Source organism: Thermobia domestica, unplaced genomic scaffold (assembly GCF_964235325.1).
Source record: "Thermobia domestica unplaced genomic scaffold, izTheDome1.hap1.1 HAP1_SCAFFOLD_805, whole genome shotgun sequence".
Lineage (NCBI taxonomy): Eukaryota > Metazoa > Arthropoda > Insecta > Zygentoma > Lepismatidae > Thermobia > Thermobia domestica.
The window spans coordinates 60,770-83,667 of record NW_027656515.1 but is presented as its reverse complement, the minus strand read 5'-3'; the positions used below and the strand labels follow the sequence as shown (position 1 = coordinate 83,667).

Here is a 22,898-nt window from a genome sequence, read left to right as displayed (position 1 = left end):
TCTTTAGACTCTACCGACTGACTGATTCCATTAAATTAACTTTGTGGCAGGAGGTTACAGTAATTTAAAGTAAATATTAGTTTAAATATTCAGATTCCTCCCACATTTGCATTTTTGCATATTAATGATTTTAGTAATTTATTCAAATTATGCAAATTCACCAGTCCTCCGCACACAAAGAAAGCACTAAACCCAGCGGCGGATTACAATGTCGCATAAAGAGATTACAAGCTTCTACAATTAGTACATTATAGCTATGCTGGTGTTCGTAATGTATGTATGGAGGTGGTTGAGTCACTGTTCTTTAGCTGCGAGAGAACAATATGTGTGTTAAACATGTCACATTTTATGGATTTCTTTGTGTGTAAGTGGCTGTTAGCTAATGCGCGTTGTCTAAGAGTTCTATTTCCGGCGCTCATTCTTGCCTTGGATAAAACATTTTTAAAAAAATGGTTCGGATTCCATTTTAGCCACTAGGACCTGTCTCATGCGTATCAGTGCTGGATAGGATGTTAAATGAATCAATTTCAATACTACTTTAGATAATATATTCCCCCATATTCGGCGCTCGATATCAATCCCCTTTTTAACAGTAGACCCCGTTTCGTCCATTTCGATTATAGATATAGGCGTTCCTACAATTAATAAATATCAATCCCATTTTGAACAGTAGATTCAATTTAATACATTTCGATTATAGATATAGCCGTTCACCTCCTATTAATCAATATCAATCCTATTTTGAACAGTAGATTCCATTTAATACATTTCGATTATAGAAATAGGCGTTCACCTACAATTAACCCTTTTAAATTATGGCCTTTTTGAGCTATTTTATAGACTCTCACTCAATCAGCTATTGCGTCAAGACTATTTGTCGTAGGGTCATGGTTCATACCTCGTTTTGTTTCTAATAAACCAGTGTTTCCAACTGCATCCATCAAATTTCCCTAATACGTACCAAATGCGGTAAATTCCCGCTCAAAGTGTAAAAAAGGTATTTTCTGAAAAATCCCTTTTTTTATCGCGAATATCTCCCCTTTGCTACAGGACACGATCATGCGAATGCTACTAAAAAATTGCTTCATTGTGAAGAGAATGAGATACAAAGAGTGGTCCTGGGATGAATAGTTTTGATGCTACAGCCGATTTACATATTTTCCCTTGATAATACATATTTAGTCAATTTCTATAGTATCAGCTTCATCATTAAGACTGTTCATTGTAGGAACATGAATTGTACATCATTCTCTTCGGCGTAAAGCAGCATTTCAAACGGTACTACTTGCATGTGCGTTTCGTGTACCATAGTGGAGAAAATTCCCGAAGAAGGGAAATTTTGGGGGGAAATCCCTCTCTCCTTTTTCGGGAATTTTCTCCACTATGGTACATGATAGAGACATGCAAGTGGTACCATTGAAAAGAATGCCTTGCGCCAAAGAAAACGGCGTACCAATCATGTTTCTACGATAAGTAGGGATGTCAGGAAATCTATTATATAAAAGAGAACGCACAAATCCTTTGTTAGCTCATCACGCTAATACGGCTGAACCAATTTCTTTCATTTTTGGGGGGTTATTAGGATTTGGACCCTAGATGGTTTTTATCATATCACTTTAATTTTTAATTACCAGTGTCTTGAGATAATTGACCATTCAAGTGTCCATAACGTACAAATCCTTTGTTAGTTCATCATAGGTATAAAAATAAACGTATTTATATGCAACCCGCATGACCGTGTCACTCGGCGGGTTAACATAAATGACAGGCGCTATAATGTTAACATTTACTGCAATTTGAAAGCGAAAAAGTAAAAATTATCTAAGTAACAAAGTTTATTGCGTTCCGGGGTGACCGCAGCGAAGCGGGGTGAACGCTGCTAGTTTTTATATAAAAATGTGTTTTCCTTTTCTCACATAGAGGAAAGTTGCTATTGTTTGCACATGGGGAAATATTTTTCCCTCCCTTAGTTTTGAATATATATTTTAACATTGAAACTTCGTACATCGTGTTCCGTGATGCTTCCATGCTTGAATGAAAGCAAAAAGCTCGGTCTAAAAACTTTACTAGAGACTTATAAAGCCAATTCCGAAGGTGGACGTCATGGCAACTATAGTTGCCATATAATTTAAAAGGGTTAATCAATATCCAGGGGTGCCCACAAGGGGGGCTATGACGCAAACTGCGTCATTGAAATATTTGGGGGGGTTAAAAATCTATATAAATATGTTTGATGGGGGGGGGGGTAAAATTAATCGAAAAGAAGATTTTTTCATGGAAGAACACCTACGGATAGACAGTTGGGGGGGTGCGTCATGGACATAAGGGGGGGCACCACTGCAATATCAATCCCATTTTGAACAGTAGATTCCATTTAATACATTTCGATTATAAAAATAGGCGTTTACCTCCAATTAATCACTATCAATCTCATTTTGAATAGTAGATTCCACTTAATACATTTCAATTATAGAAATAGGCGTTCACCTACAATTAATCACTATCAATCCCATTTTGAATAGTAGATTCCATTTAATACATTTCGATTATAAAAATAGGCGTTCACCTCCAATTAATCAATATCAATCCTATTTTGAACAAAATATTCCATTTCATCTATTTTGAAGATGGAAACATGCATTCACCTCCAATTAATCAATATCAATCTTACTTTAAACATTAGGTTCCGTTTCATGCAACATTGGCAATGAAAAGAGACTTTGAACTACAATGAATTAATATCAATCTAACTTTAAACATAGGTTCCGTTTCATGTAATGTTGGCGATGAAAAGAGACTTTAGATTTCAATCAATCAATGTGAATCTCACTTTAAATATTAGGTTCCGTTTCATGCAACGTTGGTGATGAAAAGAGACTTTAAACTTACATCAATCAATATCAATCTCACTTTAAATATTAGGTTCCGTTTCAAGCAACGTTGGTGATGAAAAGAGACTTTAAACTTACATCAATCAATATCAATCTCACTTTAAACATTAGATTCCGTTTCATGCAACGTTGGCGATGAAAAGAGACTTTAAACTTACATCAATCAATATCAATCTCACTTTAAACATTAGATTCCGTTTCATGCAACGTTGGCGATGAAAAGAGACTTTAAACTTCAATCAATCAATATCAATTTGTTGTTTTATCCATATAAACAGTAGCTTCAACTTTAGGAAGAACGTACAATGTTCCTTTCTTAATCCCATTTCTTTATTGTACTCTTCCTCTTTAGGGCATTTTATAAAAGTATTGGTTTTATTTATTTAATTATTCTAAATTTTTCGGTTATTATTTATAGAGTTCAAATTGGTCAAAGAACAGAGAAGTGTATTCTTTCCAACTTAAATAAATAAATAAATAAAACTTGGTACACTTGTAGTGTTCAAGGTACCATTAGTTAATTTCATATTTAACCCATTTGACCAATCTTCCACACCTAGAGACATATATTACTTCAACAAATGTGCTCAGTCTTTATTTTTTTCTGCGAATGCTCATGATATTTGGAGTAAATCATTTCAATAGTCAACACATAAAGTTTCTCATTTTATGAAAATTTGTTTTGCATGCGATTGTCTAAATTGATAATAAGATTTTTTTTTCTTTCTTCCAGATTACTACAAAACGATGGACGTAACTACGTACTGCTATGGACTAATTTTGCTTATCCTCTACATTAGAGAAAGTAAGTTGCATTGTTATTTTCTATTACAAATAGGGTTCCTACCTGTCCCGAATTAGGCGAAATGTCCCAAATTTTAAGATTTTCAGCGTACCAAATTACGTCTAAGAGGGACACTAAATTACCCACAAAAAAAGCAACAGAAATTCTTAGTGACATCGAATTCTGTAAATTTCGACCTATGACTAACGAGGTATTAGATATGGTTCTGTCGCCAAAATTTTTCATGTTGCGAGCAGTGAATTCAGCTCCATTGAACTTTTTCTTTGTAGTGGTTCAGTGATTCATAGCTTCTGTTCAACTGACCATCAAAAACCTGACGCTACGTATGAAAAAAGAAAGAAAACAAGTTCCCTGTAATCTGGATTTGCGCTAGGTTAAACTCGTAACTTACGGACCAAGCAGGCTACTATAAAAAAAAAAAAAAAAAAAAAAAAAACCTATTGGGCACGTTCGTACGTACCCAGGACTATGGGGAATAGCCTACCATCTGGAGAGTGTGTATACTGCTCGGCGTATTAACTTGTGTGTACAGAACGCCGCAAAGTATAAGAAAAAATATAAAGGGGAGCTGGGATCGAAGCGCCAGAAGTGTGTGCTCTATCATTGAACTAACGCGGTTCACAATTAGGGAAGTAAAGACACAAGAAGTTATCACTAACAGCTTATTTGTCGAAATATAGAATCGAAAACACTTTCTACGGGAACTCGGTGCTGTAAAGCGTCCTGTCTAAAAGGCCAGTAACTGAACTGTATACGGCAAAGATAGATAACAGACAAACACAAAATGGTTGCCTATGTACCAAATGTCAATTACATAATCACAACTGGGAGAGGGGCATGTTCCATGCCAATAACAGCGGGAAAGAGTGTGGGCAGAGGCAACTGTCTTTAGGCTACTGACGTCAAAGACATTGCACCTGCAACGATAGGACCTTTACGTCAAGTACAATACTTTCCTATGGTTTCCAATCCAATCATAGTCTCTCATTCCCTGTCAGTTTGTTTGCATAGTTTAAGTTTTATGGTATGATGCATTCTCTAGGGGTGCCCACAAAGGGGGCTATGACGCAAACTGCGTCATTGAAATATTTGGGGGGGGGGTAAAAATCTATATAAATATGTTTGAGGGGTGTAAAAATTAATCGAAAAGTTTTTTTTTCCATGGAAGAACACCTACGGATAGACAATTGAGGGGGTGCGTCATGGACATGAGGGGGGGTGGGCACCACTGCATTCTCCGCAGATACCGTACTTCCTGTTTATATGCATACTGTCTGTACTAATAGAATACCAGCAAAAGCACGCATATACTGCATCTGTATGTTGGAAGTCCTTTCCATAATGGGTACTAGATACATACAACGTATGTTTGAGAGTGGTTTAAGCAGAAATCGTACATTATCCGTGTATAACTGTTTTCCCAACCACGCAGGACACAGGATTTATCTTCGTGCGAATTTTCTGCTTCGTGTGTTTTTGTGTTAAATTTTCATTCATGACTACACTTTCAATTATTCTTAATAAATTGTTCCATGTGCAAATTTTGGTAACTGGCGATCTGTATATGTTGGATAAGTGTGTTCCGCTTTAGGCTTAGCAAAAGGTGGCAACTCTAATTACAAACACAATTCGTAGTAGCAAAGGATTTCTCTTACAATATTTTGTATTTTGTTATTCTATTCGAATAACTAGTATGCGAAGTTTTGTACTTGAGCCAGAGTTTTGGGGCACAGTGGCTCAGTGGTAGAGCGCTTACCTCTGGTTCGATCCCCGGTCAAGTAAGTTTATGGTGGATAACATTGTGTCTGTGAGTTTTCTCGGGGTACTCCCGTTTCCTTCCACTTTCTTATTCCACCAAATCTTCCATCATCATTCACTTGCTTTAATCATCGTCTCCTTTAGCCTACTAACGTTCTCCCCTTCGGTGTAATCGGTCCCGAGTTCGATTCCCGATGGGGCACTCGGTCGAAAAAGTTTAAACTTTTTCACGACAGCCATCCCGAATGAGGTTTTCCTGGGTTTTCCTCATTCCCACCAGGCAAATGCCGGGGCGGTACCTAACATAAGGATCCCAGACCGCTTCCTTCCTTTCCCAATTCTTTCTTCCTTCTCTTTCCCCGGATTGTGTGCTCGCCGAAGAACGTCATCCCTCAAACATGATGGACTAACATGTCCTTAGATGCCGAAAGCCCAGAAATCTATATTCGTTAGCCTAACAGGTATAATCGTGGGACGCTAAACTGAAAGATTTCATTTCATCGGGACTCACTTCTTCTCGCAGAGCTCAGGTTGTGTCCTCAGTGTTCTCTTATTAATATTAATGAAGCTCACTAGCTCAGAGCTGCACTCGATTGAGCTCGGACTCGCTATTCTCAATGAGTCTCGCACTTCCTGATGCTCGCGAGCCTCATGCTCTCTCGGACTCAGGCTCTGGTTCGCTACCCATTTACGGGACTCGTGCCCACCTGGACTTGCTCTCATTTAATGAACGCAAAGCCGGGCTTGCAAGTTAGGATATCCTACTTGATTCCACCTTACTTCGAGAGCACTGAAAACTTCAAAAGGACAAATACATATCCAAAACGTGAGACTTGTATTTCTTTATTCCTCCTTGGAACTTTATGGACGCTCCTCGCATAATGTACTGTGCTATTGACCGTTATCTTCTGATAAATTAAACTTGTTATTGTGGACTTAGTGAATTTTGATAGGCTTAGGTAAAGGTTCCTATCATATCATGTATGTTTTTGTACTGTATATTATCTGTGTTAAAAGGTGTATACTGGAACATCTTTTCATAAATACAGTAGGACATCGATAACTCGAAGCTGAAGGGAATAAATAAAAATTCGAGTTATCGAGTTGCGTTGGCCACAACAAAAATTCGAGATACCGAGGTTCCGCGTTCCTCATTAAAATTACTATATAACCTCTATAACTCGAAGTTTTATTCATTTAACCTCTTGTAATGCCCCACGTTTCGTGATGGCATTACAAAACTCCTAGATAGCAGTATGATTATTCAACATATTTTATTTGTTTACAATAATAATGACTAAATTATGTTCTTAATTTTATTCTAAAATTTCAACGTAATCTCAAAACTACATAAATTCTATGTATTGACGAAAAGTGCACAAATCTGCACCCGAAAATTTTAGCACAAAAGAAGAAAATAATAAGACTTCGAAAAAGGTAGATGTTCTAGAGCTCATTACCTTCACAGTGGAAGAAAGTTCTGATTACTCCAATACGGAAACCAACAAAACCCATAGGAGCAGCGACCAGCTATAGACCGATCGCTTTAATATCTTGTTATTTAAAAACATTAGAACAATTAATTCTAACCAGATTACAATGGTTTCTGGAATACCACCAGATATTTCCCCATAATATGACAGGCTTTAGAAACACAAGTCAACTTTAGATGCACTTAGTCCATTCCTTTTAGACATCTGGACAACTTTTCAACATGGTAAATATCTCATGGCTATAAGCATTGATCTTAAACAGGCATATGATCTAGTTCAATTGGATTTATTGATAACTAAAATGGCAAAAATGAACATCCCTACCGCTTTCATAAGATTTGTTCATAATGTACTCATTAATAGACAAATTTATCTCAAAATAAATAATAAATATAGCACTCCTCGGCAAACTTCTCTTGGTCTTATGCAAGGTAGCAAGCTTAGTTCCACACTGTTTAATATCTTCATGGTGGACTTACTGGAAATACTCAATGGTACTGTATCAGCCTCTCTCTTCGCAGATGACTTACTCATTTATATTGTTACAAGTGATCTGGATATTGGTCGAAAGAAATTGCAGTCATCATTGGAAATAATTGCAGCGTGGTGCCGGAACAATGGTCTAGAAATTAACTGGAATAAAACAAATTACATAGTATTTACTAAAAAGAAAATCACTAACTTCCCTCCTCTTCAACTCTCTCATACACAGCTTCACAGCACAACAAATATCAAATATCTTGGATTATACCTTGATCACAAACTAACTTGGAAATCACATTTAATGCACGTAATAAAAGAATGTAAACAAGTACAGAACATTCTTCGCAGCTTAAGTTCTAAAAAATGGGGCATTCATCCGCACACATTATATACCATTTATCAACAATGCATTGAAGCCAAGATACTCTATGGAAGTATAATCTATTCTGTTACCATGCCAAAATTCTATAAATCACTAACAGCGATTCAGTACACTACTTTAAAAATTATACTTTCCCAACCCCACTTTTGTCCTAAAAATGCCATTTTGGATGAAACAGGCACGCTACCGTTTTCTATTAAAATACTCAAACTTGCCTGTAAATATATCATATCTCGACTCGCTATCATGAATTCGCCTCTAATCAAAAAACTGGGAGCCTTAGAAGTACAGAACCGTAATACCAAATTACCATATGTTACTAAGTTACCATGGATATACAAGGCATTTTTACTTTTGAAAAATCTCCAAACTCAAATAATAAAACTTCCCAACCTGCCATGCTATAGTTTCGCATATGAAACAAATACAACAATTATAAAACCTATTCTGCCTTCATATGTAGATACCAAGATTAAAGATCAATCTCATCGCATAAATAAAAATATTTGGCAAAGTTTTCTCGATCAATTCCATCCTGACACAATATTCCTTTACACTGATGCCTCTAAGGTTGCACATAGCCCAGTTGGAGTAGCTATCTTTGTCCCCCAACTTGATATTATCCAACAACTGAAACTTCCAGTTGCCACTACAGTATTTGAGGGTGAAGCGTTTGGAATACGACAAGCATTATTACTCATTCAACGTAACAATATTCGGCGTGCATGTATCTGCACGGATTCCTACAGTGTATTACAAGCACTTTCTTCTGTTCATTGGACAATTAAATCTACTTGGACAATACTAAACATAAAATCCATTTATCGAAAATTAATTGAAATGGGACATATCATAGATTTTATCCACGTCCTAAGTCATGTTGACATAAAACCGAATGAATTTGTCGACGATTTATCAAAAAAATCTCGCAATTCTGGTATTTCAGGAAATATAAAATTATCACCTCTCAATTTTTTAGTTTACATTGACCAGATAATCTCGGAGCAAACAGTCCTTTGGAAACATAAAATCAGAAGTGGACCAGGAACATACTATTGGCAAACTAACCATTTGCAATCATCCAGCTGGAATGCACTTCGCACTTGGTCACGGTCAAAAATCATATTATATTATAGACTTCGTTTCAACACTGCAATTACTCCATATCTTCTGTACAAAATTCATCGGAGAGATTCACCTCTCTGTTGGTGCAACGAAAAGGTTGGAACTCTGAATCATCTCATATTTCAATGTCCTTTGTTATCTAAAAATAGAACTAAAGTTATGGAAGAGCTAAATAAACGCTATGGTTATGGACCCTTCACCATCAAACAAATTTTGACGCACAATGATTTGGATATCCTGAAACATTTAATCATTTTTTTTCAAGATAATGGTCTTGTCCTTTAATTTACTTTAATCATTACCTGGTTAATAATATCATGTCTTCTTAAACATTTCATTTTCCGGTGGTTAAAAAAAAAAAATCACTAGAAAATCTTAGCTCTGTATTTCCCACATAGGCAACGGAATTAACATCACTAATATATTCCAACAAGAGGGAATGACTATTGCAGTTCTCATTTTTCAATTTCCACCGGAAAAGGTCAAAGCACACCTACTAAGCAACAAACACAATGCTACTCCGCTTACAATTCCAAGGATATGGGTGAAACAGACTATGTCTGCACTCTGATAATGCAACACCTCTCGATAGGTGAAGGTGAAGGTGAAGGTGAGTTTTCGACAATCAACAAACAAATATAAAGAAGCAGTTTTAATTTGCAATATCGAAGCAGAATATTGAATTGTTTAAAGTAATTATTTGTGAATTTTAGACAGTCAATTGGAAGAAGTAAGTTTCAAACAAAAAGTAAAACTGAAAAGTATTTATATTTTGATGTTGGTTATGTTATTAAAGTGAAATGGCATTTGAAGGTATGGAACACTAATAAGTGAACCCGCTCCGGGTTCTCGTCAGCAATATTCCGATGATCAGCTAATTGTATTAATTTCTAAATCTTGATCAAAATTCTCAGTAAACAAATCTATTATCTATGTATGTGGTATCGGATGACGTAACATTTGGAAGTATCTGCTGTTTTAACAGGCATCTATTGGTATTCTACCAGGATATGCTGCATATATTTTGTAATATCATACTTATTAGAAAACCATAGGATGTGCTTGAGCGTGCTGTTGATTAAAATTTAGTGACATGGGCGTATATCATCAGGTATGTTTAGTTACGAATAATGTGGAAGAAGTAAAATGAAAGATACTCAAAGAATTAATTAGATTTTTATTAGTAATGTCGACGAGAATGTATGAGGGTAAAATACTACATGTTTTAATAAATACAATTATAAAGATAAATACAAATATAATGAGACAGTTATGAAGAAAGAGTAATCTACGAACTACTAGTTCATCTACGAACTCAATCAACGCACAATAATAACACATAAACAAAATAGGCAGCCATGGAATAAAACAAATATGCTAGCATATATCTAGATCCATAACTACATTTAAATATACTATAGTTACTGAAAGTAAAATAAAACGATACCATAGGATGAAGATAGTCCCAGGCATATCATGAATGGAAGACAGGATGGATCATTGAAAAACAACTACAATCCGGAAGAAATGGGAAATAAGAATAATATGTAAATTACAGATAATAAGTTTGAATGTGAATTTATACATGTATTATGTATATTCTGCGTTAATTTGTGTCAGACCTGTTTGTAATAATAATTTGAATTGTTTTTGGTCATATTAATCTTATTATTGTATCAAGTTTTTTTCCAGCTTTTTATGTTCGATTCCTTGGGTACAGACTCTCCCCATTCCGTATCTGGAAGCGTTTGTTTGTGTTTTCTTGCTTGGGATGTCATCCTAAGCTGGCGACTCGGGCCGTTCACGTCGCCTTCGTGAGTGCTTAAACGTTCACGCAGTGTGACGTGTTCTATTTCTTCCGTTGCGTATTACATACTTACCCTACTCTTCGTCTTCTGCTGCTTTGAAGAAAGTCCACTGATAATGATTATAGAAGATGCATCGAAAGGAGATCACGTGACTACATCGCAGTGATGACGACGAGAGAGGAGCGTGTCAAGTTTGGCGACCTAATCCAGGATTTGAAGTTGAATCCAGCCTTCAAGAAGTAAGATGAAACCAGATGGTTTCCGTGAAGACTACCAGCTTAGTGTCATAATTTTAAGAAGCGTAACTGAGCATCTGGGGATGATGGTACTGATGAGAATTCGATATTCTCCATTCGGCGCGCAAATGGTGAATATTTGTAAGGGATCTCTCGTAACAGCTGAAGTTGTTTTAAATGTTTGGAAGATACTACCTAAAGAAGGAAGGATTCAATATCAGAATGCGGAGAGTCCTAGACTGGGGAATTGACGTCCAAGGAATGAAAAAATTGAAGACAGTGTTCTACAAGATAGCAGATAACAGTTTAACCTATGAATCATCGGAAGTTATTGTTAATGGGAACCCGAAATATGAAATAATAATGTATTATAAAGTGAGTGAAAGTATAGATGATAATTGTGTGGACTTCAAAGTACTTGGTGACTCGAGACAAAAAGATACTGTAGAGGATATGCTCGATAAGATATTGAGAGAACTTAGCCAAATACGGCAAGATGTGCGAACTTCGACCGAGGAAATGAGAAAAGAAGCTCAGGATTTCAATAAAGAGATGAAAGAAGAATTTGAAAAGCTTATTGCTAATCGAACTAAAGAACATTCAGAAGATGAAGTAAAACTAAAAGATAACGTTGCTGAGTATCAGAAATCCGGAAGTTTTAGTAGCACAGAATATGAAATCATCGGTGCTGAAGAAATATCAGATAGAAGCCGATTAGCAGCAAATGAAAATACAAAAGAGAAAGTAAATCATCAAGATAAATTCTCTGCCCATGAAGTGAAACCGGGAGAAGTAGAATTTTCAGTCACGGACAAAAAACATTATGGCGAAGCAACTAAGGTCGTTGTAGAGGAACATGAAGAAGTAAGAAAGGAACCGAAAATTTCCCAGTTACGAAAGATTCAAACCAAATTATGTAATAGGGGAAATGAATATTGTTGTATCTGTAATGGAGAACGGAGTGATTGCCATCGATGCTCCTGGAAACACCTAGGCAACTCTATAAATGAGAGAAACAAGGAAAGAAAGCTTGCCATATTGGAGAGTCGATATAGAGTAGGAAAATTTTATAAAGTGCGGGAAAAGAGAATTGACAGAATCCATGTCAAATTTAAAACTGAAGTGACTCTCTTTGTCTGGAAGAGAAAAAGAAAGAAATATAATGTAAAACTGTCCAATGGAAGACATTACAATGGACGGAGCTTGAAAAGGAAACAACTCTGCTTACACTGGAAAGAAGTGAGGAAGAAAACTGTTGTAGGAAAGGCAAATGCGGAAGTCCGAAGAAGGAAGACATACGGCGGGAAGAAGATCAAAAGTCATCGTAAAACTACGAGAAGAAAAGAAATGAGGAATTTTCAAACAAAAGCACGATATGTACCATGGACAAATCGAAGAAGGAATTTGGTGCATGATTGTAGATTTAACAAAAAGAAGAGAGAAAAGGAAAAAAGATTCCGCGACACAGGCTAATCGGAATTGGAAATTCAGCGGAACTTAATTCCATATTTCGTTTTGTTCGTTCTAATTGTTTCTGTTCAAGTTTATTCTCTGTTACTATTGGAACTTTGTTAATAGAGAAATCAGCTTATTATTCGTTATTTGTTATTACCATGTTCAAAAATATTAAAATAACACATTTTAAGAATTCTGAAAACAATTACGGAAAGTTAAAAAAAACTTATTTGGACCTTATATAGTAACAAAGGTCAACCGAAATTGTGTGGTGTAAAATATTAATGTTTATGAAAAGTTATCTTCAAAATTTTATCTTGCGATAAAATTTTTAGTCACCACCGGTAAATTGTAATGCCCCACGTTTCGTGATGGCATTACAAAACTCCTAGATAGCAGTATGATTATTCAACATATTTTATTTGTTTACAATAATAATGACTAAATTATGTTCTTAATTTTATTCTAAAATTTCAACGTAATCTCAAAACTACATAAATTCTATGTATTGACGAAAAGTGCACAAATCTGCACCCGAAAATTTTAGCACAAAAGAAGAAAATAATAAGACTTCGAAAAAGGTAGATGTTCTAGAGTTTTCGACAATCAACAAACAAATATAAAGAAGCAGTTTTAATTTGCAATATCGAAGCAGAATATTGAATTGTTTAAAGTAATTATTTGTGAATTTTAGACAGTCAATTGGAAGAAGTAAGCTTCAAACAAAAAGTAAAACTGAAAAGTATTTATATTTTGATGTTGGTTATGTTATTATTAAAGTGAAATGGCATTTGAAGGTATGGAACACTAATAAGTGAACCCGCTCCGGGTTCTCGTCAGCAATATTCCGATGATCAGCTAATTGTATTAATTTCTAAATCTTGATCAAAATTCTCAGTAAACAAATCTATTATCTATGTATGTGGTATCGGATGACGTAACATTTGGAAGTATCTGCTGTTTTAACAGGCATCTATTGGTATTCTACCAGGATATGCTGCATATATTTTGTAATATCATACTTATTAGAAAACCATAGGATGTGCTTGAGCGTGCTGTCGATTAAAATTTAGTGACATGGGCGTATATCATCAGGTATGTTTAGTTACGAATAATGTGGAAGAAGTAAAATGAAAGATACTCAAAGAATTAATTAGATTTTTATTAGTAATGTCGACGAGAATGTATGAGGGTAAAATACTACATGTTTTAATAAATATAATTATAAAGATAAATACAAATATAATGAGACAGTTATGAAGAAAGAGTAATCTACGAACTACTATTCATAAACCTGATTAGATATTAAGAAGTGTTGCTAATTAAACTCAATCAACGCACAATAATAACACATAAACAAAATAGGCAGCCATGGAATAAAACAAATATGCTAGCATATATCTAGATCCATAATTACATTTAAATATACTATAGTTACTGAAAGTAAAATAAAACGATACCATAGGATGAAGATAGTCCCAGGCATATCATGAATGGAAGACAGGATGGATCATTGAAAAACAACTACAATCCGGAAGAAATGGGAAATAAGAATAATATGTAAATTACAGATAATAAGTTTGAATGTGAATTTATACATGTATTATGTATATTCTGCGTTAATTTGTGTCAGACCTGTTTGTAATAATAATTTGAATTGTTTTTGGTCATATTAATCTTATTATTGTATCAAGTTTTTTTTCCAGCTTTTTATGTTCGATTCCTTGGGTACAGACTCTCCCCATTCCGTATCTGGAAGCGTTTGTTTGTGTTTTCTTGCTTGGGATGTCATCCTAAGCTGGCGACTCGGGCCGTTCACGTCGCCTTCGTGAGTGCTTAAACGTTCACGCAGTGTGACGTGTTCTATTTCTTCCGTTGCGTATTACATACTTACCCTACTCTTCGTCTTCTGCTGCTTTGAAGAAAGTCCACTGATAATGATTATAGAAGATGCATCGAAAGAAGATCACGTGACTACATCGCAGTGATGACGACGAGAGAGGAGCGTGTCACTCTATAACTCGAAGTTTTATTCATTCAATCTCTATAACTCGAAGTTTTATTCATTCAATCTCTATAACTCGAAGTTTTATTCCTTCAACCTCCATAACTCGAAGTTTTATTCATTCAACCTCTATAACTCGAAGTTTTATAGATTCAACCTCTATAACTCAAAGGTTTATTCGTTCAACCTCTATAACTCGAAGTTTTATTCATTCAACCTCTATAACTCGAAGTTTTATACATTCAACCTCTGTAACTCTCAAGTTGTGAACGTTCCTTAAGTTAAATAAGATGATTAATAAAAAATAAAGTACTAGACATGAGTAAAACACAATTTACAGTACACATTAGCAACAATGACAGGATTAGCAACAATGACAATTACGTAAAAGCATAGAGCTATAGCTTTGAGTTATCGAGGTCACATCAAGAGAAATTCGAATCATAGAGGTAAACTTCGACTCGTACAGGTTCTCAGATACAAAAGTTTGAGTTACTGAGGTTTTCAAATATAATTATGAAACTCTTAAAATTTGACTCATTGATATTATAATGTTTAAACATTCGATTTACAGAGGTTATTTTAACATTGAATGTTATGGAGAGTCTAAGAGAATGTGAAAAAAAATTCGAGTTATCGATATCCAACTGTATAACATACATAATTTGGAAACGCTACCGTGTATATATATTCTTTATTTGTGCTATTCATACTGTGTAGTATCACATGTAACTTTAGTGTGACATGTACTCAAATTTGTGAAAATAAGCAAAAATATATTTTTTAAATAAATAAACAAATAAATATTTTACAATATATTTTTTTTTAACAGGTGGCGCTGTTGAATGTTACGTGTGCAGTTGGCATCCGTCTGATAACAAGACAGATGTGTGCACAAAAGAGAAATTTAACGCTGATAAGGTTCCCCGAGAAGATTGTGAGAAAGGTTGTGAGGTTGTAGCTATGTGGGACGCCAATGGTTAGTAACGTACAATAATGAACAAGGAATAGTACTGTCATACCATATAAAAAAATTGAACTCAATTGTTTATGATTTTACTATGACTAACTATAAATTTATTTTCAATCACGCATTTATATGTTCCTAACGCTTTACTTCCATTAAACTTTCCAGGATATAACTTGGCCCATTTTTAAGTTCAGAGATGTAACGCCCCTTTCCAGAGCTTGAAACAGCTACAGGCTTTCCAATGCTCCTATATTTCCTATTTTCCCTATATATTTGCGTCTCTTCCTATAAACTACTATATTTCCTACATTTTAACGAAACCTCCTAATATTTTTGTGGCATTGCTACTTCCACTTGTAAAAATAACATAAGGAAATAAGGTGTGGATGGTTGGGGGACCTTTTGTCTCCACAGTAAGGTGGTTGAATGGAGACTTTTCTGTGTTTCGTCCTTTCTTGCTTATTGTCTAAAGATAATTACACCAAACAATATACAGTTAGTGCAAAAAGTATTCCTACACCTACAAAATAGAACAAAAAAATAAACTAGTTTCATCATATTCATTAAAAAGTTCTATGGAGTAGTGATTTTAAAGACTTATAAATAATTTATTTAGGTGTATCAATACTTTTTGAGCTAATTGTAGGCAAATAATTGTAGAATATGTTACACATAGTCAAATCTTACCTTAAAAGTGCCAGCTGCAGAATGTTTACATTTTACATTTTATTTTACATTTGAGAAATGGTATTTCTGCGTCCTCCCCTTAGCGCTTTTAGTATTCCATTGTCATTCCTGTTCTGATATCCAATTTTCTGTTTCAGTGATATCTATTTAGCGTATATCTATATATATTTTTTTACTTCCATCTATTGGATAATTGAAATGTTCCTTTTTCACATCTTCACGAAACTTCCTATATTTTTTCGTCGTGATTTCCTATACTTTTTTCATTAGCATTGGAAACCCTGCAACTATAAACGAAACCAAAACCACTTGGCATAACAGCTCATTTGAGAGCCTGAGCCTCTACAACGCCATCTGTCAGCAACTGGCTGAACCACGTCCAGCCTAGCGACCAGCACGTGGTCTTCTATCGGGATCTTTCTTGACCTAGTGGCCGTCACGTCTTTCATTCACGTGACCCCAGTTTGCCTCACGACGCTGGGTGGACGCCGAAAATTGGGAAGCACCGGCCGAGAATCGAACTCGGGACCAACCCTCTAGCCACTAGACTACGGTGTGCCCTGGAACAACTATAAAAAAAAAGAAAAAATAGGGCAGGAAAGAGGGTACTACTAAAGTTCCGTGCTTTTCGTAATGATCAAGTTTCCGAAAAGTAAGCTGGGATCGTGCGTCTCGAAACCCACTGAAGCGTTTTATTCCCAGATACAATAAAGTGTGGAATAAGGAAGCTCTCTTTGTTCTCAATTATACGGCCAGTCTCCAGTAATAGCGTGTTGTCCACAGTGGATTGATTTGTGCCATTGAAAACTTCGTGAAAGGGAAACGCATGGTTCTCGAGGGGACATTTGTAAACTAAGTTTCAACTAAATGTTAAATCGAAAGTGAACTATTCCACCATGAAGAAAAGTCAATCATATACTTCCTTTTGTCAAAAATAGCTCACTTCAGTAATAAATTGTGATCATAGATGCATCGTATTTTTCTATCCAACGTTTTGTTTGCATTGCATTTCTATGAACTTGTTTAGTACCAAACTACGATCCGATTCCCACATTTTCAGTATATATGTAAATTAACAAGGGATATGTATGTGAGGTTACCAATGCTTAACTAAAAGTAGAATGAGCGTCTGGCAATGTCTATAGCGCATGGGGGACAAGAGAAAATTATACACACTGAAACGGCAAATAGAGCGATTGTGTCCAAACTGCTTTTACTGAGTCCCTGGACTAGAACACTGTAGGAAAGCAAGAAAGACATCAAAAACAGAATAATCGGTTAAACTTACTGAAATTAAAATAATAAAAATTTCGTTATCTGCATATAAGACGCACCCATTTTTGAAGTTGTTTTCATAAAACAAACTACGTCTTATGATGTTTACTTGTTTCCTCAGTGCTGCTGATTCCAATTGTTGCAGAGCGAACTGCATGAGAAATGTGTGCTTGGATTTTTGCTGATAATGGACCCCAGCCATTTAAAGACATAGTAATGGTTCTTAGAAATTAATAGAAGTAAAAACAATGTTTCAGTGCTATAATAGTTGGCAATAATGAAAGGGTAATTTTCGTTTCCTTCTTAATTTTTTCCTCCTTTTCTGATGATACATTTAGCGAAAGTACTTATAATTTGCTTTCATTTGTGCTGTGTGATTAAGGGTACCCACAGGTGAATTTTAGGACACAGGCTGCTTCCACGAAATTTTTTGGAGGTCTATTTTCCATTGCAAATGACACGATCAAACTTTAGTTATGTCACAATGATGGTTCTAAGAACGCTAACTATAAAGGAGAACTTAGCATAAATAACATTTTAAAATAATTACTTGCCATAGGAAAGAATACTTACATCCACTTATGATTGAAAGAACAAAATTGTGGCCTGAGGCATAAGCGACGGGCACGTACTACCAAGGGAAGTAACATCCTATGTATTTGACATGCTAAATCAGTGTTTGAACTCATTATGTGTTTTGCCGGTAGGGTGCAGAAAGTAAATTTCGGGGGGGGGGGGGATTGCGCCCAAGCATGTGATAGCCTCTTTACACTATATATATGAGAAACCTGTTAGCTTGGAACTTGGATGCATTTCCTGCGCTATTAACGTTAAAAATACTTCTGCATAATGTTGGACACCTATATGAACTTAATTTGTTAAAAACCCTTTGAGAACATCTTGTACTGGCATGTATATAGAAGGTCAATAAATCCACGGGGAAAAAAAAAAAACTTTTCCCAAAATGCAGCAGGGGCTGATACTGTTTATCATGTTTATGTCCTTTGTCGACGAGAATATGAAAAAATTGATGCCACTAAAGCTTCCCATGTTCTACACTGGAAAGTATTTGGTATCCAGATAGATTTATTGAGCTGTGGATGTCCTTTGTTTTTTATTAAGAATGGGCAAAACCGGTTTTTATAAAAACCGGAAATCGGTTTCTAGAAAAACCGAAATTCGAAAAACCTACATTTCAGTTTCCTCCAAAACCGATTCGGTTTTTCCACCGAAACCGGTTTCGGTTTTCTCCAAAAATCGGTTCGTTTTTTTTTTTTTTACCGAAACAAGTTTTCGATTTTCTTCAAAGCCGGTTCAGTTTTCACCGAAACTAGTGTTGGTGAAAACTTTTGGAAAACACATAAAACTATTTCTGCGGAAATGGAATCGGTTTCTGGAGAACAACGAAACACTATTCTGGTCAGAAATAAAACCAATTTTGGAAAAGAACCGGCACAGGTTTTGAAGAACACCGAAACTTGATTCGGTGAAAAACCGAACCGGTTTTGGAGAAAACAGTTTTTTTACAATTCTTAAAAACCGGTTTTGGAGAAAACAGTTTTTTTACAATTCTTAAAAACCGGTTTTGGTTTTCCTCAAAAACGAAACCGAAAAACCTGTTTTTGTGCCCACCACTAGTTTTTATCATAAGTTCGAATCCATTTCCGTTTGAAGAACTTGCAAAAAACAATGACGATTACATTCATGTAGTTGCAAAGTCCCAAAAAGAAAGAAAAGCAAGATATCAGGACAAGTCTTTTTATTTCGTTCCTCTGCTTGCTTGTCAACACACGTTAACAGCTGTTTCCAAATTCACAACATGGTCACTTTTGGTATTTCACTACTAAGAAAGGAGATATAATATGGATGTCCTGAATATTTCCTGAAACTGGTGATCTTATATGGGTCTATCGTCACAGGTGGAGGAGCGAGAAGAAAAGAATATAGTGTAGTTTTTTGTGGCTAATGAGTATATCGAAACCACAATATTTAAAACATAGTATGCGAATAACAAATTAATATTCATGTTTATTACATAAGGTGTTCTTATATTGTATAAATGATTTTTACTATATATATCCTATTTATAATATAAGAATAGATCAGTCTATGTGAAATGTTAATATCCTGGTGTGTAATGTTGGTTTGTAGAAAGACAAAGAGGCACTATGTAAATTCATTATAATATACGGCAATCGTCTTAATGCATCACGATAATTCCTAGTAAAGAGTCACGTTAATAGATGACGCTGCGTGTGCTATCACTTACGTGCCTGAAGCTAATTGTTTTACGGGTAGTATCACTTGCGTGCCTGAAGCTATTTGATGTTACAGGTAGTATCACTTGCCTGCCTGAAGCTAATGGATGTTGCGGGTAGTATCACTTGCGTGCCTGAAGCTAATAGATGTTACAGGTTGTATCACTTGCCTGCCTGAAACTAATTGATGATACAGGTAGTATCACTTGCCTGCCTGAAACTAATTGATGATACAGGTAGTATCATTTGCCTGCCTGAAACTAATTGATGATACAGGTAGTATCACTTGCCTGCCTGAAGCTAATGGATGTTACAGGTAGTATCACTTGTCTGCCTGAAACTAATTGATGTTACAGGTAGTATCACTTGCCTGCCTGAAACTAACTGATGTTACAGGTAGTATCACTTGCATGCCTGAAGCTAATTGATGATACAGGTAGTATCACTTGCGTGCTTGAAGCTAATATATGTCGCTACAGGTACTATCATTTGTCTGCCTGAAGCTAATTGATGATACAGGTAGTATCACTTGCGTGCTTGAAGCTACTTGCCTGCCTGAAGCTAATAGATGTCGCTACAGGTACTATCATTTGCCTGCCTGAAGCTAGGTAAAATAGGAAGAATAATAAATCAATCAATCGGCTTCAATCAATAATGAATAGAAGGTATCAATCAATTAATCAGCGTTAGAATTGGTTAATGACGAGTTAATCTCAATTTACGGGCTTAAGTTTATATGATAGACATTATTTGTAGTTTGCCGTGACGTTATTGGAAACCTTAAATACATCTTTTTTTTTCTAACATTGAAATGAAGAGTAAAGGTTTTTGTGCAGAATGAACAATGATGAAAATGGTCTATTACTTAGAAGTTATCACTTTGACAAAAATTATATTATCAATGATTTTTTTTCAAATATTTAAGATTCATCAACTTTGAACATACTAATTAATTCATATTACGTATAAATCCGTGGGCGTGATAGTGAATTAGTTAGTCATAATGGTTAATCGATAAGATCTACATGGGTTATATTCTGTTGTACAAATTGGAAGTTTCTGAAGTAAAGTTGCAACTGTAAAGTATGACGTTCCACAAGGAACAGTTCTACGCCCAGTTCTATTTCTTATTAATGATTTACGTAACCTAAAATAGATAGGGATTTTTTTTCTTTCAATAAAATTTCAAATTAAAAAAAAAAATAAAACTACATGGGTTATATTCTGTGAAATGACGGTTTGATAGTGGGTAAACTACAAGTTGAATTTTGGTGATTCAGTTATTGTGATATTTTTGCAGTATGTTGGTTAACATGTCATAATTTACGTTTTATTTTGTGTTAATTAAATACCTATAAATATGTGAGTTTAGTATATTGATCGTTGTTTGTACTTCGAGCAAGTGAGAATGAAAGCAGCAGCGTTTTTCGAAAATATTCTAGACTGCAATAAATACATTGACACTGTAAAGTTAATCATAACATTTAGTTAATAACTCTTCTCTTTCTTTCTAGGGGAACTGGAAATGTTTTTCAGAAACTGTCTCACAAAAGCAGGATCTACACACAAATACGAGAACATAAGTTCAAAACTGAATATGAAGTCTGCATATGCTTGTGATACCAGTTTGTGTAACAAAAGCACACGTATCAGCGTTCACACGGGGACATTAATCCTCCCTTTGTTGTTGGGAACCTATGTGTTCAAACGTGGATTGATGGAGTGAAAAATAACTATATATAAATAAAAAAATAAAAGTATCTTTCATAATTGTTAAGACAATGATACGGAAATGGGAACAGTTTGCTAGTGCACTAACATACACACAAAGTGTGTTAGTGTCAATGTGCCTATAGAAAGTATTAATTCCTAGAAGCCTGGTGTGTTCCTTCACTAACATTTGTGCAGCTATGGCTAATTCGTATTTTCAAAGTAAAAGAAGAGAAAGTCTTACGTGTGATACACTTCACTGGTGTTACAACTGCTGTCAAATAACTTAAAATGAAACATGTGTGCTGTGTTTAAAGAAAGTAATAATGTGCTTTACAATACTTGCAGAACTACAATACCATCACAATAAAGCTAAATTGCGCTTTGAAGTTTTGAAAGAATAAATCTTTGAACATGTGACAAAAATTACGAAGTGGCAAAATTGGGAAATAATTATGATAGAAATAATTATTTCTGAGGAAAACATGAAAACAGAACTTGAAAGTTGAACATGTTACATTTGTTTCTAACAGAAATTGCTTATATGAGTGGGTCAAGTCAATATTTATACCGGTAATAATTTACTGTATACCGGTATAAATCCCTATCATAATGTAACAGGAAAAAAAAATGTAGTTAGATATATCTTATGAACCAATAAATGTTATTTGTTAACTGTAAAGCAAGTACTGCCTTTTGATCTTAACGTACAGTAAATGTAAGATCAGATCCAGTGAAATGAATTACTATTTGATGACAGACTCGTCGGTTTCGTCTGTTAAGAACCACTAAAATTCACTGGAGTATAAAAATTATTTCTTTCAATATTTTTACATTGTCTTTATTTATATTTTCACATAACACAAAGAAAAATGTAGTTACCACTAGAATAGTATTATAGTTATTGTGCGGAATCTGTTCCAAATAAAGGCTTATAATGATATTGAATTTTATACTACTAAATATATATATATATATATATATATATATATATATATATATATATATATATATATATATATATATATATATATATATATATATATATATATATATTACTTGTACTATCGCTAGTATATTGTAAATACCAACAAATGAGAAACTAAGTTACCATACTGCCATTGCGGAAATATTTTTCCCACATTCTAAATTGTTTCTGTTATTTTCTATTATGTAAATATAATCTTTCGTCAGAGAAATTTGCACTGTGTTTTCCATTCTTTCCCTTAGAGATTAATTAATATCTGTATCTGAGACCCTTAATCCTGTACTAATAGATTAAGGGTAATTTGTAGTATGTCGCCCTTTTGCTTAAATGAAATTCTATTATGTTCGCAAAAAATATTTTGTACTAATACTGTCAAGTAGGTTTTTTTTTTTTTTTTTTTTCAGCAATGGTGACTTTACAAAGTGTTACTTATTACACATTGTTACACAGTGCTGACTATCTTTGAATTGATAAGCTTTTTTTTTTTTTTAAGTAGAATATTCCTTTACTATATCATACAAATGTTAACTGTGAAATGAAACAATTCGTAATTGAATGTTACTATCTAA

General features: G+C 34.7%; 1 protein-coding gene across 1 annotated transcript; it reads left to right on the top strand.

The window, feature by feature from the left end:
* Window positions 1-3,624: 3,624 nt before the first annotated feature.
* Window positions 3,625-22,311, top strand: LOC145677360 (uncharacterized; the record flags this gene model as incomplete). The annotated part of the gene is given in 3 exon segments (XM_081747877.1): window positions 3,625-3,696; window positions 15,274-15,420; window positions 21,146-22,311. Coding segments are annotated over 3 exon segments (417 nt in total). The 3' UTR covers window positions 21,358-22,311.
* Between the last annotated feature and the right edge of the window lie 587 nt (window positions 22,312-22,898).